Here is a 16,358-nt window from a genome sequence, read left to right as displayed (position 1 = left end):
CTGGTATCTGTGTTGCCGAGTAAGGGCCCGGCTTCCTCTATTTCCTCCACGGGTCCGGACGTAGGGTTTCTGGTAGTGTGTCGAGGGCTCGTGGTGTTGGGAAGTAAGATGATTGTTGTTATTGCGCAGAGCAGGAGGGCGATGTTGAGCCAGAAGGGCAGCCAGAGGTTCTTGCTCATGGTGAATGCCGCTAGGGTTGGGCCCATGAAGGAAACGATGTATGATGTCGAGCTGATGTAAGAGAAGTAGGATGCGCTGTGGATACTTAGCGTGTTCTTCTATACGGACGGATGTTTACTCACCGCTGAACATACTCGCTTGTCAAAGCCGAAGTAAGCGTGAAAATTGTTGACTGAAAGACACACTCGCCTCCTAGAATATTGAAGATCGGGCCTGCAAGGATAGATTCGGTTGGTAGAAGATGTGGAAGGTGTCCTGGTCTAGTTTAGTGAGTGAACATAGTGGTATTACAAACCAATTTACTGTGAGGAAGCATCGCGATGAAGATAGTTCATATTGGGACGATACATACCAACAACAATAGCCCATACACTCATCACAATCCGTGGGACAATATTGCACCACAATACAGTCCTGACACCCCACTTCTCCGCGACATAGCTGAACGGTATAGTCACAACGAAGTCTGATGTACACAGTATTAGCACAAACGGCTTCTCTCTCGATACCAAACTCATCCACCACATACCAAATACAACGCTCATCGTCTCCATACTACCTTGCAGCCACGCCAGCTTCCTCTGAACATCCTTGATTTTACATAACAGCTCCGGTATCGAGCCATCAGGTTGAATGACAAATACATCATACTTTTGATAATGTTCTTGACATAATCGCAACTCTATCACTCGATTGAGTGGTAACGTGTATAGAACAGAGGATAGCTGGACCAAGAGGAGAAGAAGTACCAAGGGCCATATTGCACGCTTGCGAGAGGGAGAAGGCATTGGAGACGGACTGCGCGATGACGGTGAGGACGGTGTCGCGACGCTTGTAAGTAGTGGCGCGCTGCTGTCAAAGTTAGACATCGTCTTAAGGCTCAGTCAAAGTCATTGTGTATCATCGCGGAACATTTGGCCAAGTGTGAGATTATGGTGTGCTATTGGTGTGGCTTCTAACGTGCGGTATCGCGATGTTGCGATAAGATAGGCTTCACGTGAGCAGCGATAGTGAACCTCAGAAGGCCGTCCACAACACGACATCACCAAACGCATCCCATCGCATCTTAGACCGAACTCATATTCTTCACATTCCTCAAACCTATGCTCTGTATGCTCGTAGCCGCGTGACTCTGTTTCTAAATGCATTGCCGGACTTTATCCCGTGAACCTGTAGGGCTACCCCAGCCACTACATGCCGCCAACGCATCGCAATCTGCAACACACCAAATCGCGTCCCGGTGAGCTGATCCGCCTCAACACTAAGCGTACCGCGTTGATCCCTTGTCGTTCAACGACCCGTCTGACATACAGCGCACCTTCCTTTGTCGCCCAAAGACTGTTATTTGCCTCTTCCTGCGGAGACGTGGCTGGCTGTGTCAAGGGGCCTTCCTTGCACGGGATTTGCTGTCGGGTACTCCGGACAACGCCACATCCACTGATTTCCTGACAATGCGCATGCCGAAATGGCGAGGCTGGGAGATAATCGTCGATTTCCTGTTTTCGAGTCTGAGGGAGGATTTTCCCATGTGCCGTCTTTCTGTATGCATGATCATGCAGCGTCTGTGCTGGATTTGCTTTTCCCATGCTTAATTGTCATGTATCCACCTAGCGCGCAACCAGCTACAAGCAAAGTGAGGAGGAAAAGTAGCACCATAGCGCGAACTTTGTTCCTCATCCATCGACTCCGTAGTGTATTGCCGCTTTGCCTTCCATGGTTGTCCAGGGATATGTAGCCTCTCCGCCAAGGTATGCTGTCCAATATTTCGAAGGACTCGACGGACGCAGGGGACGGCGGCGCAGACGTGGGGTCAGACTCGGCATAACGCGGACAGAGCGTGTTGTGTGCGAATGTAGTATCATCGTCGGTATAGGGTGAGAGCAGTTTGTAGCCTGCTTTAGACGAGTTTGCGGTAGTAATAGAGATCTGGGGCGGTTAGTAGGTGGAAGCGCTGATAGGCCCCTACAGGCGCCGTGTAATACTTACTAGAGGCATACTCGCCAGCGTTTGCAGTTGAGTAAAGGAGGGTCTGCGTGCTTCGATGAGCAGAGCAAGGCAATCTTAAGCAATTGAGATGGCATTGCTTGCTGTGAAACATGCGTGTACCCTGCGGCGTGGACTGTGTAGCATCCACTCGCCCAGCATATATCACCAAGAATATCGCATGATGAAACACACAAACAACGGGATACCAGGGCGAAAGCGAGCATGGAAGACCAATTCCTCAATTTTGGGCGACCGTTTCTATACTATTGATGCTCTTCGTAGCTCTTCCAGCCCGGCTGTCCAGTAACATTCTGATGAGCTTGCAACAACACGCCCACATCACTTCAACACTTTTTCACCGTTCCACCGCATATGCAAAAGGAAAGTACACAACCGTGAACAAATGAGGTGTCCGAAAAAAGTTTTGGATTGAGAAAGGAAGGGTATCTCGGCTCGCGTAAGCAAACAACAGTTGCGAGTGAGCCTGGTTGTGCTGGCTTGTGTATTTCCAATTTCAGCCTGTAGCCGCTTATCCTCCCCACATGCTGCAGAACAGATCAAACAACCCGTATTAGATGGACTTTATATCCAAGAAGAAAGGGTGCTCGACCTGATCTGGGCTCCACTAGCCACCGCAGGCTAATGCCGTGCGCATGGCAGCAGACGACCGGTAAATTTTGGTCGGACCTAACAAAAGAAATGCTCGAAACAGAAAAGTGACGTCTTTGATATCGCAATATAACAGTAACAAGACGCTTGTAAATGCTGGAAGAAATGACCTGCTATGACGCTCATACGAGTATTTTTGGTACAACGGAGCGCGATGGATGTGATCATGACGGTCCATGGCAGTTGAGTTTTTCGACAGCGGTAAGAATGGCCACTGCCTGGCGCGGTGATCTTTTAAACATGGAGGTATTGGTTGTGGAAGTATTGACCCTGATGTTGCATGTTGGACTGATGCTCCGGAGTGGGTGTCGTGGGATACATGGATTGAGGCTGTGACTTGACAACATGACCATACGTGAAGTGCTCACCCTCTGGCGTAATCGGTGGGGTGGGGCATCCGTTCTGCATGACAGAGCTGTATGGGTTCTTGTTGGGCGTCTGCGGGTAAGCGTTGACATTGGGCACGGGCTTGGGCTCCTCGATGGTGACGGTCGGGGGTGGTGTAGGAGGGGCAGCCTGGCGGCGCGCGATCTGCGCTTGTCTTTGCAGGAATTCCTCGACGGTGGCGGACACAGTGGACAGATGCATGGATGCATACTTGCGGGAAAGTACCGGGGATGGCTGATACAGGTGGTTGGACAGACCGATGACTGTTTGAGGGTCGTAAGCACCAGACCAGTCGGTGTTGCGTGCTTGGGGTCGGGACAGGACGCATCTCGCAAGGGCAAGGGCGGATCGGGCGAGGACGGATGGCCGGGTGGAGACGAACTCCTTGTGGAAGAGGGCAATCTCGGCGATGTAGAGAGCCATGTGCTCAACTTCGGCATCGTATGGGGCTTCTGAGAGAGCGATCTGGAGGAATGCGTCGACTGTGGTGTGGCCGATCATCCAGTTCAGGGTTTGCAGAACGTGCCATTCCATCTGAGTGAACATCTCGTCATCGTAGAGAGAGCAGCACATCGACTTCAACTCCCGTACGGTGGGTACGCGGTCCTTCTTGTCACCGTACTTGGCGGCAATGAGGAGGGCTGCGCAGCCAACGAGCTGGTAGTGACGCTTGTAGACAACGCGGCGGGAGCAGTAGCGGTCGAGGAGGTTGACCGCCAGGAAGAGGGTCTCGGGCAACAGCTGGAAGGCAGCGTGGGCTTCAACCAAGAAGTCGAGGAGGTAGGGGCGCATGAACCACTGGATCTCGGTCTGGATGTCAATGGAGTTGACGTCTGGTAGGGTTTGTCCTTCCATATGGATCATGTGTTGCATGATGTCTTCTTGGTATTCATCAGCGGTCATCCTTGATAGCTCTTCGGCAATGGCTCGTTGTTGCATCTTGGATACAGCTCGGTGGCGTTCTCTTGCCTCAGCTCGCATGGCATAGATGCCATCGTCGTGTGACTCTACAAAGTAGGAGTCGCACTGGCCGTAGCGGGATTGTTGTTGTTGGTGGTACGCCATGTTGATGTGTTCGGTATGTATCGGGTAGTATCGTCAGGTCTCCGGGATAGACGTGGTCGGGTGTAAGGGGTTTAGTGAGTGGACAGCTTCGAATGATGAGCCGGATTAGAGAGTGGCAGCCTGAAAGGCAACGGTACAAAGAGTGTGATTAGCTGGTATGTAAAAGAAGGTCTGTAGTCGGTGATCCTCTAGTGCTGAGGGTCGAATGTGTTGGTACAGAGCTGGACACATTTCGTTAGCGGAAGTTCATCGTCCAGAACCCAATGGATATCCATACCTTTGCAGAATTAATACAATTAGTGTAGTGAGCGAATGGAGTGTACAAAAACACGAGCGGAAAAGGTCGAAGAAGGCGCAGATTTCATCCAGAAGACTGATTGACGCGGTCTCGTATATCCCTTAGTAAAAAGGGATGTCGTAGGGCAGAGCACGAGCTAACGAGTCCGCCGGGCTAGAGGTATATCGTCGAGGGTACTGGCGACTGAGATCCAGGCTGATGTGTGAGCCTTGGGTCGAGAGATGGCGATAACGATGGTGAGTACGAACAGTGCAAGTCCTTTTCGGCGCTGAGGAAGTAGGTACAGCTAGTAGTAGACAACCTATAAGAAAGACATGTTAGCGATTGATCAGAACGAAAAGTTATGCCCTGAGTAGTGGGTCAGACCCATTTAGGTAAGGGTCCTGGTCGCTAGTCGAATTGAGGCCATAGCGAGGACGGGACGAGGCGGTGAACGACGGTGAAGAACTGTGGAGATCTGGCAGGATGGTGTATAGCGACGTCTGAGCTGTCAAGATAACGAAGCCCAGCTGCCAAGGAGCATACGACTGTTATATCGGCCACTGCCGCATTCCATATCCACATCCATTGTTCATCCACATGAGTGAAAGAGCAGACGTCACAGGACATCGGGATCCGAGATTGCGCAATACTGGGGTGAAGCGTGGCTGTTCCGACAAGACGGGTTCTTTACGAGGTTGCTGAGGCAGTGTTCCGATGGTTGGGTTTGTGGCTGAACGCCCTTTGTCCGACACCCTTCTTCACCCACTCAAACGCCCGACCCCCAAATCAATGCCGTCCCCGCATGTCGTCCTGGTCTTCCTCTCCAGTCCCTGCCTCAATGTTTCTAATCTCATCCCAATGTTCTTCGATGGTTCGGCCTCCTTTGTCGAGTCCATAGGGCCGGGAAATCTTCGGGTGAGCACAGCCAGCATGGGTGGAAAACCCCGGAATCAAAGGAACAAGAGATAAGTGACCTACCGAGATGATGGCTCAATCGTCACACACGAGGCTGATGGTACAGGTATCGGGTGGATAGCTGTGTAGAGAGCGAAGGACTAGAGTACAGCGAGTTCGTGTTCTCAGCTATCTCTACGTCCAGCGAGAGACGAGGGAGGAGGTCGGCGGAGGAATGAGGGCGGAAGGTACAGGGAGTCTGGACTCTTCACGATCCTATTCGAGGAGAGACGGCGGTCGGGTTTAGGGGACCGAGAGCAGGAGATGGGGAGTTTTATGGAAAGATAGGAGCCGAAACACTCAGCACCACATCAGATCCAAAGTTTCTCCGTGCTCGACCGTGGTGAAAGAGAGATATGAGGAGAGGGAGAGAGGGTGAGAGGAGAGCACGATACAGACGGACGTAGCTTGGAGAAAACGACTGGGCGAGCAAAGCCCTAGGAGGTTGCCGCTAACCGCATCTGACACACGGCAACTCGCACAGCATGGGAACAGGGAACTTGATACGCCCACAGCGCCCAGCCAGCCGATGCGTATTCCGCCGCCGTCGTGCCCCATTGTGGATCAACCATGGCGTTTTTGCGTCTGGGAAGCTTCGGCCAGGAACACGCTCGTTGAACGCGTCCTAGTCCCGTGTCTTCCGCAACCATCACCACCACGCCCAGCCCCGGTGCGGTGCTGCTCCCGTCGCGGTCGCGCGCACCCGCTGCTGTGCCCGCCGTGCTGCACACCGCGCCTGACTGCAGCGTAGGACGGACTTGAGTCTGCTCGCACCAATACTCGCTGCTGCACTTGCTTTTCTCAACGCGGCACCGACGCTCTGAGCAGCGCCGTGGCTGTAATCTTCGCCTGGCCCCGCTCGAATTAGAGCCCTGCCAGGGCGCCGGTGAGGCCACTCATGCAGCTATACAAGGTTGCAGGATAGCCTACGATCGCTGTCCAATGTCGCCCTCGCCTGCGCACAGGAAACAACTTGCTTTGCACACGGCCAAGACCTGCATAGGGCGTTGCGGCCGCCGCTCTCGCTGCTTGCATCCCAAACATGCCTGCGCCAGAGTCGTGGTTCCCCTGGCATGCTATAGGAAGCTGAGGTCATGTCATAATTAGCCCATTAGGACACGCTGAGGGCTCCTCCTTTGTTGGAGCGCATCAACGCTGCAGACGACGCCTGTCGGCACGCTGCATCCTTGTCACGCGTCGCACCGCCATCACCGCCCAAGGTCGCCTCAGTCGCGTCCTCGACATGCGCATCACGGCTCCACATGGCAAATCTCAGAAACTCAGGAGTAAATTCTGGAGACTCGTGAGCCTTGGCCGACACCGCACTCTGCTCACCATATTCTGCATGGCAGATTACGCGATAGGGGACCCTGGCACGACATATCCTGTGCGACACAGACCCCATACCGAAGCCGCCAGCCTGACCGTTGGACTCATCGTTTCGTAATGCCCTTGGTGTTTCGACGATAGTAGTTGCTAGTGCTCTGCCCGATGATCCACGTGTTTAGTAACATCAGCTAGCAACGCGTGTCGGAGCCTAAGTTAGCTGCTGAGATTGCCAATTCTCCTAACTCGCTGTGCGCAGGTCCGTGGGTTTAGCAAGCCTCCACCGCATAGTTTCTAGAAATCAGCCATAGCCCGGACTTGACCTTCCCTTGCTGACCAGCGGGATTATGGCGGGGTTTGCTTATAGGATTCGTCCTCCTATTACGGGGTGCGGTCCTCATTACGAGGTGCGGTCGTGCCGCATGCAAACGAGTCACTTCTTGCAGCGCTTCGATGTTGCAAAAGCGCGTTGACGCAAACATGTGCGCAGACGCGTTCATGCATGTACGATCTTGAGTAAGGAAGGTGCGCCTCAGACTTAGCGAGCCTCAGCTCTGCGCGGCCGCATCACAGAGTAACAGCCGTCTCCACGTCGTGCAAGCATATACGGCCGAACTCCACAACTGACGTGAGGATCGCGAGAACGGCGAGGTCTATCGACATCATGATGCTGCTGATGGTTCACCTGCCAAACACATCTAGCCTCGCCGTCCAACTGCAGCATCACAATCCACGGCCGTTTCGCAACTCCCTTCGCACGCGTGCTGTGATTCGGCTTCGGCTATTGACAGGCGGCTGGGCCCATCATCTCGCGACGACGGATCTTAGCGTGATCTTTCGCGTTCATCATCTGAGTAAAAAAGGAAGATCCTAACCCGGCAACTCCGCATTGGAGCCTGCTCTAACATAGTGCTTCACGTCGCTGCTGCAGCTAGTGGCCAGCCGACATCCGCAACTGTACCATCGCCAGCCACCAATGCACCTCAGCACGTCCGGGTCCAGGCATTATGTCACAGTCGCGAAGAAACGCGTCTTAAAGTACCTGAGCTGTGCGCACGCGACAAACCCAAGCTATTTTCTGATCCTACTCCGTGCACACCTGCCTCGGTCGGACGCTCTCACGGCGCTGGACAGCCTTCAAGTGGGCCGATCCTCACATCCAGCTCATTGTCAGCAAATTTGCTCCGACTTTTCTTTCAAGAAGCGGACCTGGTGAGGAGAAAGATTGTCGGTATGACAAAATGTCAAGCGCTTTCCGCAGCAACGCTGCGCCGAGGCCCGCAGAACTGTAACCCGGTGCTGCGTGCAACTCGTCATGGAGGCATGCTCATCTGGAGCTTCATCGCTTAAAGGCGTTACCCGGACACCGCATGCACTTGTCAAAAGATCTGTGCATGCTTGCACGACGGCGACGAGCAAACTTTTCAACGTCTCTGGATGTGGCTGCGGGACCACACTGCATGTTTCAATACTCAACATCCGCTCTTCTGCATCAAGCACCGTGAGCAGTAATGGATCCAGCGGTTGCAACCAGTCTTTTTGCCCGGCGTCACTGACTTGCGTTCCACGGACGATGAGGCCCGCCGCAATAACGACATACCCCGCCGGACGGTCCAAGCTCTCGCCTTGAAATTTCCAAGGTTCGACTTCTGCTTCATCGCGAGATCATCCCGATATTTGCTTCTGAGCGCGTCTTAGGTCTTGCAAAGCCCCTTGGGCGTTCACGCGTCACACGTTTAACGCGTACCGCGTGCGCGCCGCCTTCCACATTGTCATGGACCTTGAAACCCTGGGAAAGACTAGACCTGAAGGTCGTCTTGACTCAGCCCAGTACCTGGGTCTAGGCGGAGTTGCCATCTCAAGCCAGCCCCTGGAGATCCTTATGTCACTATTATTGCGCAACGGATCTGAACAAGTCAAGCCATGTATCAAAGCTTCGCCAATAACTCCACCAAAAAGAAAAGTCAACGTCGTTGCGGCGCAACAATGCAGCCTCCGCCCGTACGAAGGGATGCATTTTCCCGATGAGCGTTAACGTGCCAACGCTTCTGCAAACGGTTTTTCGTGACGTGAGCATGAAGACATTGAGTTTGGTCCGCACATGGCCCGGCAAAGCTAGTTTTGACTCGCGCAATATTGCCGGAGCAATCTCCAACATACGACTTGTCAGAAGACTTGAGGCGGTTTTGGACCACCGGAACATTAGACCAGTGTTCTGTCAGCAGGCCACCTGCAACAGCTGCGTCTTGAAGATGAATTTACAATGATTTGATCTGTCGCAAGGTTGCACCGCACCGTATAGACTTGAAAATACATCACGTCAAAAGTTGGACATCTGCTTGTTGTAGGTCCTTCACCCCGCGTAAACGAAAAAGCTCGACCTATGGCAGTTGCATCCAACACATAATATATGCCTTCAACATATGCACTGTGTCTGTTTTCAAAACATGTGTACGAAGCGTGGCGTGTAGGTATCCTTAAGGCAGATCTTACTGATGGGAGACACTATCCATAGAATGCTCCTTCACAGCATGGTGCTACGACAAGTGATCGTGTTCACCATGATTCCATCTCCCGCGTTTTCTTCACTCATCACTGCGTTGTAGTCGGCCACTCTGTGATATCAGCGGCGAAGGCTCGTAGCAACATGTCTTATGCTCCGTCTCCGAGCGGACAGCAGTCCCTGGAGGTACAGGCAGCCTGGTTTGCGGTTCGCCATCGCACGCACGGTAGCGAGACCCATATATCCCCCGGTGTCTTCATCCACCGCCTGATTGTATGAAATGCATTCTTGCAGGCAGGAGGACTCGGTTCTGGCGTTGGACAAGGGCGGATCGGAGCGTGTGGTACGAGGACGCCGGGCGTCGGACTCGGCAGGGTTGTAGGAATCTAACCGTGATCAATCATCTCTCAGTATATGTGTGAGCGACCAAACACTTTCTGTGAGAGACGTTGAGGCAACTGAAGCCGTTAGAGTTGAAAGCATCGTGAGGCAGGTGCGGAGTTGATGCGGAGGTCGTCGGCGTTAAGGAAGAATGTTTCTCCGTGCTCTGGACCCACCGAAAAGTCAAAGTCGGCTCGCCAAGAGTTCGAGAGAAGTTCGCGACTGAGCTCTTCCGTCACAATGAGTGTAGTATCGTAATGCCAGCGCTCTTCCATAGACGTACGCGCAGCTTCATACACCCCACGGCTTGATCTAGCCCCCGAAATTCACCATGGATATCCATCGATCCCGCTTCGTGCCCTACCCGCCATCTGCGATCAACGCGCTCGCATTCTCGCACCCGGAAGCCGAACATGGACAGCAGGATCCCGCTTCTCTGAGACTGGCGATTGGACGCGCAAACGGAAACATCGAGATATGGAACCCTGCAAGAGGCTCCTGGCTCCAAGAGAAGGTCTTCTATGGCGGCAAAGACAGGAGCGTTGAAGGGCTGGCATGGACCCAAGAGCCAGATACGCGTAATGCGCATGGCAAGGTGGTGCCTGGTCGTCTGCGACTCTTCAGCATCGGGTACTCGAGCAGCGTCACAGAGTGGGATCTCACTACAGGCCTTCCGGCGCGCCATTCGGACGGTAACCACAGCGAGGTCTGGTGCTTTGCTGCACAGCCAAGGAAGAGCGCGGCCAAGGGCGCTTCGAACGAGCAGAGCGGCTCGTGCCAGAAGCTTGTTGCAGGCTGCGCTGACGGCACGATTGTTCTTCTATCTACCGACGACAACGATCTCACCTTCGAGCGCTTCGTCTCCCGCGCTACGAATAAGAAGGCGCGTGCCCTGAGCATCACATACAAGGACCAGCATACAGTACTGGCTGGTTTCGCCGACAGCATGATCCGGGTCTTCGACACAAGGAGTGGAAATGTGATTCGGAACATCTCTCTGGGAAGTGGCCCCCATGGTGGGCCAAAGGAAATCCTAGTATGGAAGGTCAAATGTCTGTCAAATGGCGACTTCGTATCGGGAGACTCTACTGGTGACATCCGAATCTACAGCGGCAAGAACTACAGTCAAACGCAGAGGATATCCGGACACGAGGCGGACGTGCTCGATCTCGCCGTGACCCGCGACGGAACCAGCATCTTCAGTGCGGGCATGGATCGCCGCACCTGTTTCTACACAAGCAAAAAGGGTCAGGCTCAAGGACAGAGCGGAAAATGGCGAAAGGTGTCACACCAGAGGCACCACGAGCACGACGTCAAAGCTATGACAACTTACGAGGGCAACAAGCTGAGCGTGGTAGTCACAGGAGGTATGAAAGCTCGCTCATTCTGCTCAGCCCACGACTAACATACATACCAGGTATCGACACCCAGCCCATCGTCGTTCCACTCCGCACATTTGGTAAGGAGCTTAGTCGAGGTCTCCCAGCATTGCCTCCTACGCCCCCGTTAACGAGCGCCCCGGATGCAAGATTACTAGTCAGCTGGTGGAGCACCGAAGTACGGATATGGCGCGTCAAGCCTCAAGATGATGGTACGGAGAAGCCCAAGGTGGTTGCACGCCTTGCTCTGCAGGGTGAGGAGAACATCATATCCGTGTCTATCTCCAGAGATGGTGGACTTCTCGCCGTGGCAACAGCCAGCACGGTAAAGCTGTTCCACCTATTGCAGCACGCAGGAGCCGTGCGTGTACGTAGGCTAGAGATGCCTTCTGTCTCTGGCGCAAAGACTCTCAAGTTGTCATCCAATGGCAAATGGCTCGCGGCGGTCATGGCGACCGACGAAATCCAGCTGGTCCGAATTGTGCGAACAGACGATCCGGCAGATGCACCTCGCGCGCTTGAGAAAGTACAGCCTCTCTACCGACTTGAGCGCGACATGTCTACACAGAGTCCTCTCAGTGGTCCCTCGGGAGCTTACGAACGATCTATTGCACATGCCGACTTCTCCAAGGACGGCAACGTCTTCGCTGTCATTGACTTGGCTGGCTACGTCGATACATGGGTCGTGGAAGGGAATGAAGACACGACTGCACCAGAGATCGACATCGACGACACTACACCTGCTGCCAACGACGATGATGACTCCGATGACGAGGAAGAATCACGGGAACAAATAACATACCTGGGTCAGCACTGGATACGAAACCCATCTGGTCATTTGCTCCCTCGACTCGATTCAACGCCTGTCTTGCTCTCCTTCCAGCCCAGCTCCGACGCCTCCAATCGACCAGAGCCTAATGGCAACCCCGCGGTACACCCAACAAGACACAATCCTCATCCTCACTCGCACGAGCTCCCTACCGCGGACTACCGACTTCTGTTGGTCTCTGCCGAGCACCAGCTCTACCTCTTTGACGTAATGTCCGGCCGCCTATCAGACTGGTCAAGACGAAACCCACCCTCCAGCTATCCCCACGAGTACAAACAAGTCGACCTCCCCGCAAAGGGCTGCATCTGGGACGTGACAGAATCCCAACAACGGATATGGCTGTATGGCGAGAAATGGCTGTTCATGTTCGACCTGACCAAAGACTTCACAATCTCAGATACCGACCACGCAGGCAAGAAGCGGAAACGCGACGCTCTCAAGAACAACAGCGGTGCCGGTGACGCCGTTCCTCAGAAGGAAGCACCCGTCACCAAGATGCGCAAGTTCCAGAGCGACGACGCAGACAAAGCTGGAAGACAGAAGTGGATGGACATAAACGCCGTTCGTCGCAAGGCCGATGCCGAAGACGACGACGATGTGGAGAGCACCAGCCAACCCCTCACCATCCTACGGAGAGCAAACACACAAGCAGGGGCTGAGCAAACAAACGGCGAAACAGGAGAGGAGCTGATTAACGGCGGAGGAGAAGTCGGAGCAGTCGAGCAAAGTAAGCGGGACGAGCCTTGGTGGCATACATTCAAGTACCGCCCTATACTCGGCATCGTCCCCATCAGCGGTGACGATAGTTTCCACGCGCCCGAGGTGGTGCTTGTGGAACGGCCGAGTTGGGATTTGGATCTCCCACCGCGCTTTGTGGGTACGCATGAGCAGTGAGGGACGTATGTGTTGGGATAGTTGGTAGATTTACAGGAGGGGTTGATGTATAAAGAGATACCTAATCTGATGCGATGAATTGGCTATGTTGTTTTTGTCATTTTCGCTTCTCTGTGCTTGCTTAGTTGTGTTGTTGATCACAGTGATGCTCTGTTCCTATGGATGGTGATACAGCTATGCTGACATACGGTGTTCATATTCAGTGCATTGTTTTACTGGAATATGTAGAGTTCACGGGAAAAGCAGGCAGCGAGAGAACAGTTTGAGAAACGAACTTACTTCGTCATGACTTACCACTACGCCTTACAAAGGGAATATAATAACAAAGATTTCTGACTTCATATTGATGTAAATGGTATTTATGCTATCCATTTCAATATATCAAAGCCACATCGGGCCAAATCACGATAATGCTATAGTAAACGCCACGGGGTATACAAGTAACCCAGAAAGATTCCCACAAAATGGTCGTACATGTCGTCAAAGCCCCAGCGTCCTCACTCCTACAATTATTCCTCAACCTACTTATTCAAGGCTTCTCACCACTCAGACGCGCGATCTAAACGGCTCATAGGCGGTAGGCTGACCCGTAGGCGGCGTCTGCTTCTGGCTGCTAGGCCACTGCTGCATCTGATGGCCCTGTTGGCCAAACGCCGGCGACGCAACCCTCTCGTATGTGTATGGGGTCTTCTCAACAACCATCTTCTTGTGGCTGCTCTTTCCGCTGCAGCAGCACACGCTGATGAGCCAGAAGAAGCCGGAGCCGATGGAGAAGGCGACCGCGAGCCAGAGAACGGAGAGCATCTGGCTGCCCATGGAAGCCTTGATGTTGTAGGGATCGAGGACCGTCTTGAAGACGCCGGTTATGGTGCCGTAGATGGCTGTCGCGGTTCCGGCGGCGGCGATGGCGAAGAGGGTTTGTGCCTGGGGTTGTTAGTATGGAGATTATGTGGGGAGTTGGGATTGGGGGGAGACGTACGGTAGACACGACAGTAGTAACAAGGCTGCCCCATCTCGAGAAGATGGCAAAGAAACCAATGACAAACTCGACAGCCGTGAGCACAATCGTGATGACAAAAGCCCAGTTCATCCAGCCAGCAGCCTTCTTGTACGCGTTCATGCCGCTGTCGTATTTATCGCCGAGCACCTCTTGGATGTTGGTGCCGTTCATGCCCCAGATAGCGAGGGGATCGAAGTGGAACTGGAACTTGCGCGCGGAGCAGTATGTGATAGTCTCTTTGCCGGATTGCGCATCCTTCTCGCCCTCGCAGTAGGAGAAGAGGCCGACCTGGTAGAAGTCCTTGAGTTCCTTGGCGTCCATCTTGCCTCGGAGGGCGTCGAGGAATTTCTCCGCGGCGTCGGGTGTGATGCCGTCGGGTATCTTGTCCAAAAAGTTCTCGGGGTTCTCGACTAGTTTACTTGTGTCCGCCTGTTGTAATGTTAGTTGTGTGGGCTCGCAAGGCTGGGAGAAGACGTGCCTTGAAGAAGTAGAGATCGCGCCCCAAGGCTGTTGCTGGGGCGTTGTTGCCAGACCATGGCGTCTGCCCTAGCATGACGATGATGAAGCATATTAAAGATGCGAGGGTAAGGCACATAGGCGTGAGGATACACGCGAAGCGCCCGACTTTGCCCATGTTTGCGGTTGCGGTTGTTGTGTTGTTGTTGGCTTGGTGTTTAGTGGTAACCGAGTAAGGCTGACTGATGTCACCCAAGAAACAGAGTCAAGAGCTGGCAGTAGCGATCGTGAATCCGCGGTTGTGGTGGAGTCACCCGTGGATGTGATTATGGTGGACAAGGCTAGACGTTAAACGACAGAACGTTGAGTGCGACAATCCAGTGGGCCGCCACAAGCTTTTGTACAAACTACCTCAAACGCGGAGCTGAAATGCGCAAGGCAAAGTGCCCAGCCGAAGGGGGCTGAGCGGGCGCACAGCTTGGGGTCATAGGGTCTGTGCGCGGCGGGGCCAACAGTGGCTGATCCTGGGTTAGTCTTCACCAGCCTCAGTGGGCTTGCGACTGAGGTGGGTTGTGATGGCCAAGAGTGCTGACACAACTTTGCTGCGGAGGATAGTGCGTGTGCTGTTGGCATTCGCAAAGCACTGCCGGCGAGAGTGCGTGTTGCCAGGCCTGAGTACGGTGTTATGTCGGTCTTGAGGCCATGGTTCTGTCTTGTGAGCAGATGAAGCTTGAACAGATGGCAATGTACCTCAATCACTGCGGGATGCACAGCTGCGATTCTAAAGTTGCATTCTTGATTATCCAACACCCCAAACATACACTCGATTATTAAGGACACAACCTGATATAGTCGTTTCAGCCCTCCCCGCTACCGTCAGCTTGGCCAAACGCTACCCGACAAGACAGCAGTCGGAAGAACGACGGCAGTACCTCGCACAATTACCAACCACCAGTGCCTTGGGTCCACGCCTAAATGGCCCAAGTCGACAAAACTTTGCAGAGGCACAGCGACAGAGCCTCAACACTCCTCGTCACTGAACTTCGAGAATCACTTGGCGTAGGGCCTGACGGTCATCACACACTTGGATTCCATCGTTATTTTTAGACATTTTCTCTGCACCGCATCGCCCGCTAACCTCCTTGGGAAAGAGCTGGAGAAACGAACGGCCCGCCTGTCACGATGCTGATCGTGCATGATTCGTGCCATCACTCCTTCTCGCTGGAGTGAGATGTTCGAGAGAATGGTTGCCATGAGACATGACGTTTGCTTTCTTGCATCATGGTTTCTTCCTCCGTTTGACGTGTGTGGAAGGCATGTTTCAATGTCGAAGGGTGGACCCTGGAGATCACTTGCCATGTTCCTGACCCAGCCTGCGTACTCTTAACGCGCGTCCCCGCAAATCTTTCACATACCGACTTTGATCAGCTTCCGCCCTAGTCGCGCACAATGTCACAATCACGCAAGCTGTTGAGATGAAGTGTTCATGTGGTTTGCAGAAACATGGCCAATCTGGCTCTGATTTTCTATCTTGCATCCACCGCCCTAAGGCTGCAGTAAGCTCTGCATCTTGGGCGGGACGCGCGTCGACCCCTCGTACACCGTACACATCAGCTCTCTGCCACGGATCCCCACCGCGCCCGTGTACAGCACCTCCAATTCTCAAAACTGTGCAGTGCGACGAATACCTAAACGTGAAGCTCATACGTCGTGCGTACAAGTGCCAAAAATGCTCGTAAACATACAGAAAAGACATAGGAGATATCGCAAGTCGTAATCCAAAATGGCAAAATGGTATAAACAGTGCCGCAAAACCCCGCGTGCACACGGAAAGATGAAGTGAAGAATGCAGTGAAGCAGTGAAATCGGTCGCCAAAGTGATGCGGGAACAATAGAAAAGCCTCTGCCGAGGTGGGTGCAGACATTAAAGATATCGCATGTCTCTTGCGTGCTGCTCCTGGAACGCCGGCGCAAATGAATCGAAATGACCAAGAATCAAAGACTCGATGTTATACAAGCGGGAGTGTCGTCCGCGTAACGAATGTTGCGGGGGTATGTCGGAAGGGTAT

The 16,358-nt window shown here is 53.5% G+C and overlaps 3 protein-coding genes across 3 annotated transcripts; 1 reads left to right on the top strand and 2 right to left on the bottom strand.

The window, feature by feature from the left end:
- Positions 1-3,069: 3,069 nt before the first annotated feature.
- Positions 3,070-4,287, bottom strand: J4E90_006739 (uncharacterized protein; the record flags this gene model as incomplete). The annotated part of the gene is made up of 1 exon (XM_051436283.1): positions 3,070-4,287. The coding sequence occupies one exon, from the start codon at positions 4,285-4,287 to the stop codon at positions 3,070-3,072; it is 1,218 nt and encodes a 405-aa protein (XP_051290077.1).
- A 5,775-nt stretch (positions 4,288-10,062) lies between these two features.
- Positions 10,063-12,833, top strand: J4E90_006738 (uncharacterized protein; the record flags this gene model as incomplete). Its single annotated transcript, XM_051436282.1, has 2 exons — positions 10,063-11,098; positions 11,149-12,833. The coding sequence occupies 2 exons, from the start codon at positions 10,063-10,065 to the stop codon at positions 12,831-12,833; spliced, it is 2,721 nt and encodes a 906-aa protein (XP_051290076.1).
- A 546-nt stretch (positions 12,834-13,379) lies between these two features.
- On the bottom strand, positions 13,380-14,467 carry J4E90_006737 (uncharacterized protein; the record flags this gene model as incomplete). The annotated part of the gene is made up of 3 exons (XM_051436281.1): positions 13,380-13,757; positions 13,813-14,262; positions 14,312-14,467. 3 exons carry the CDS (start codon positions 14,465-14,467, stop codon positions 13,380-13,382), a joined length of 984 nt encoding a protein of 327 aa, XP_051290075.1.
- Between the last annotated feature and the right edge of the window lie 1,891 nt (positions 14,468-16,358).

This window comes from Alternaria incomplexa, assembly GCF_024043165.1.
Source record: "Alternaria incomplexa strain BMP 0042 chromosome Unknown scaffold_9, whole genome shotgun sequence".
In the NCBI taxonomy this organism is placed as follows: Eukaryota; Fungi; Ascomycota; class Dothideomycetes; order Pleosporales; family Pleosporaceae; genus Alternaria; species Alternaria incomplexa.
The sequence above is the reverse complement of the archived record's forward strand: the minus strand, read 5'-3'. Positions and strand labels throughout refer to the sequence as shown.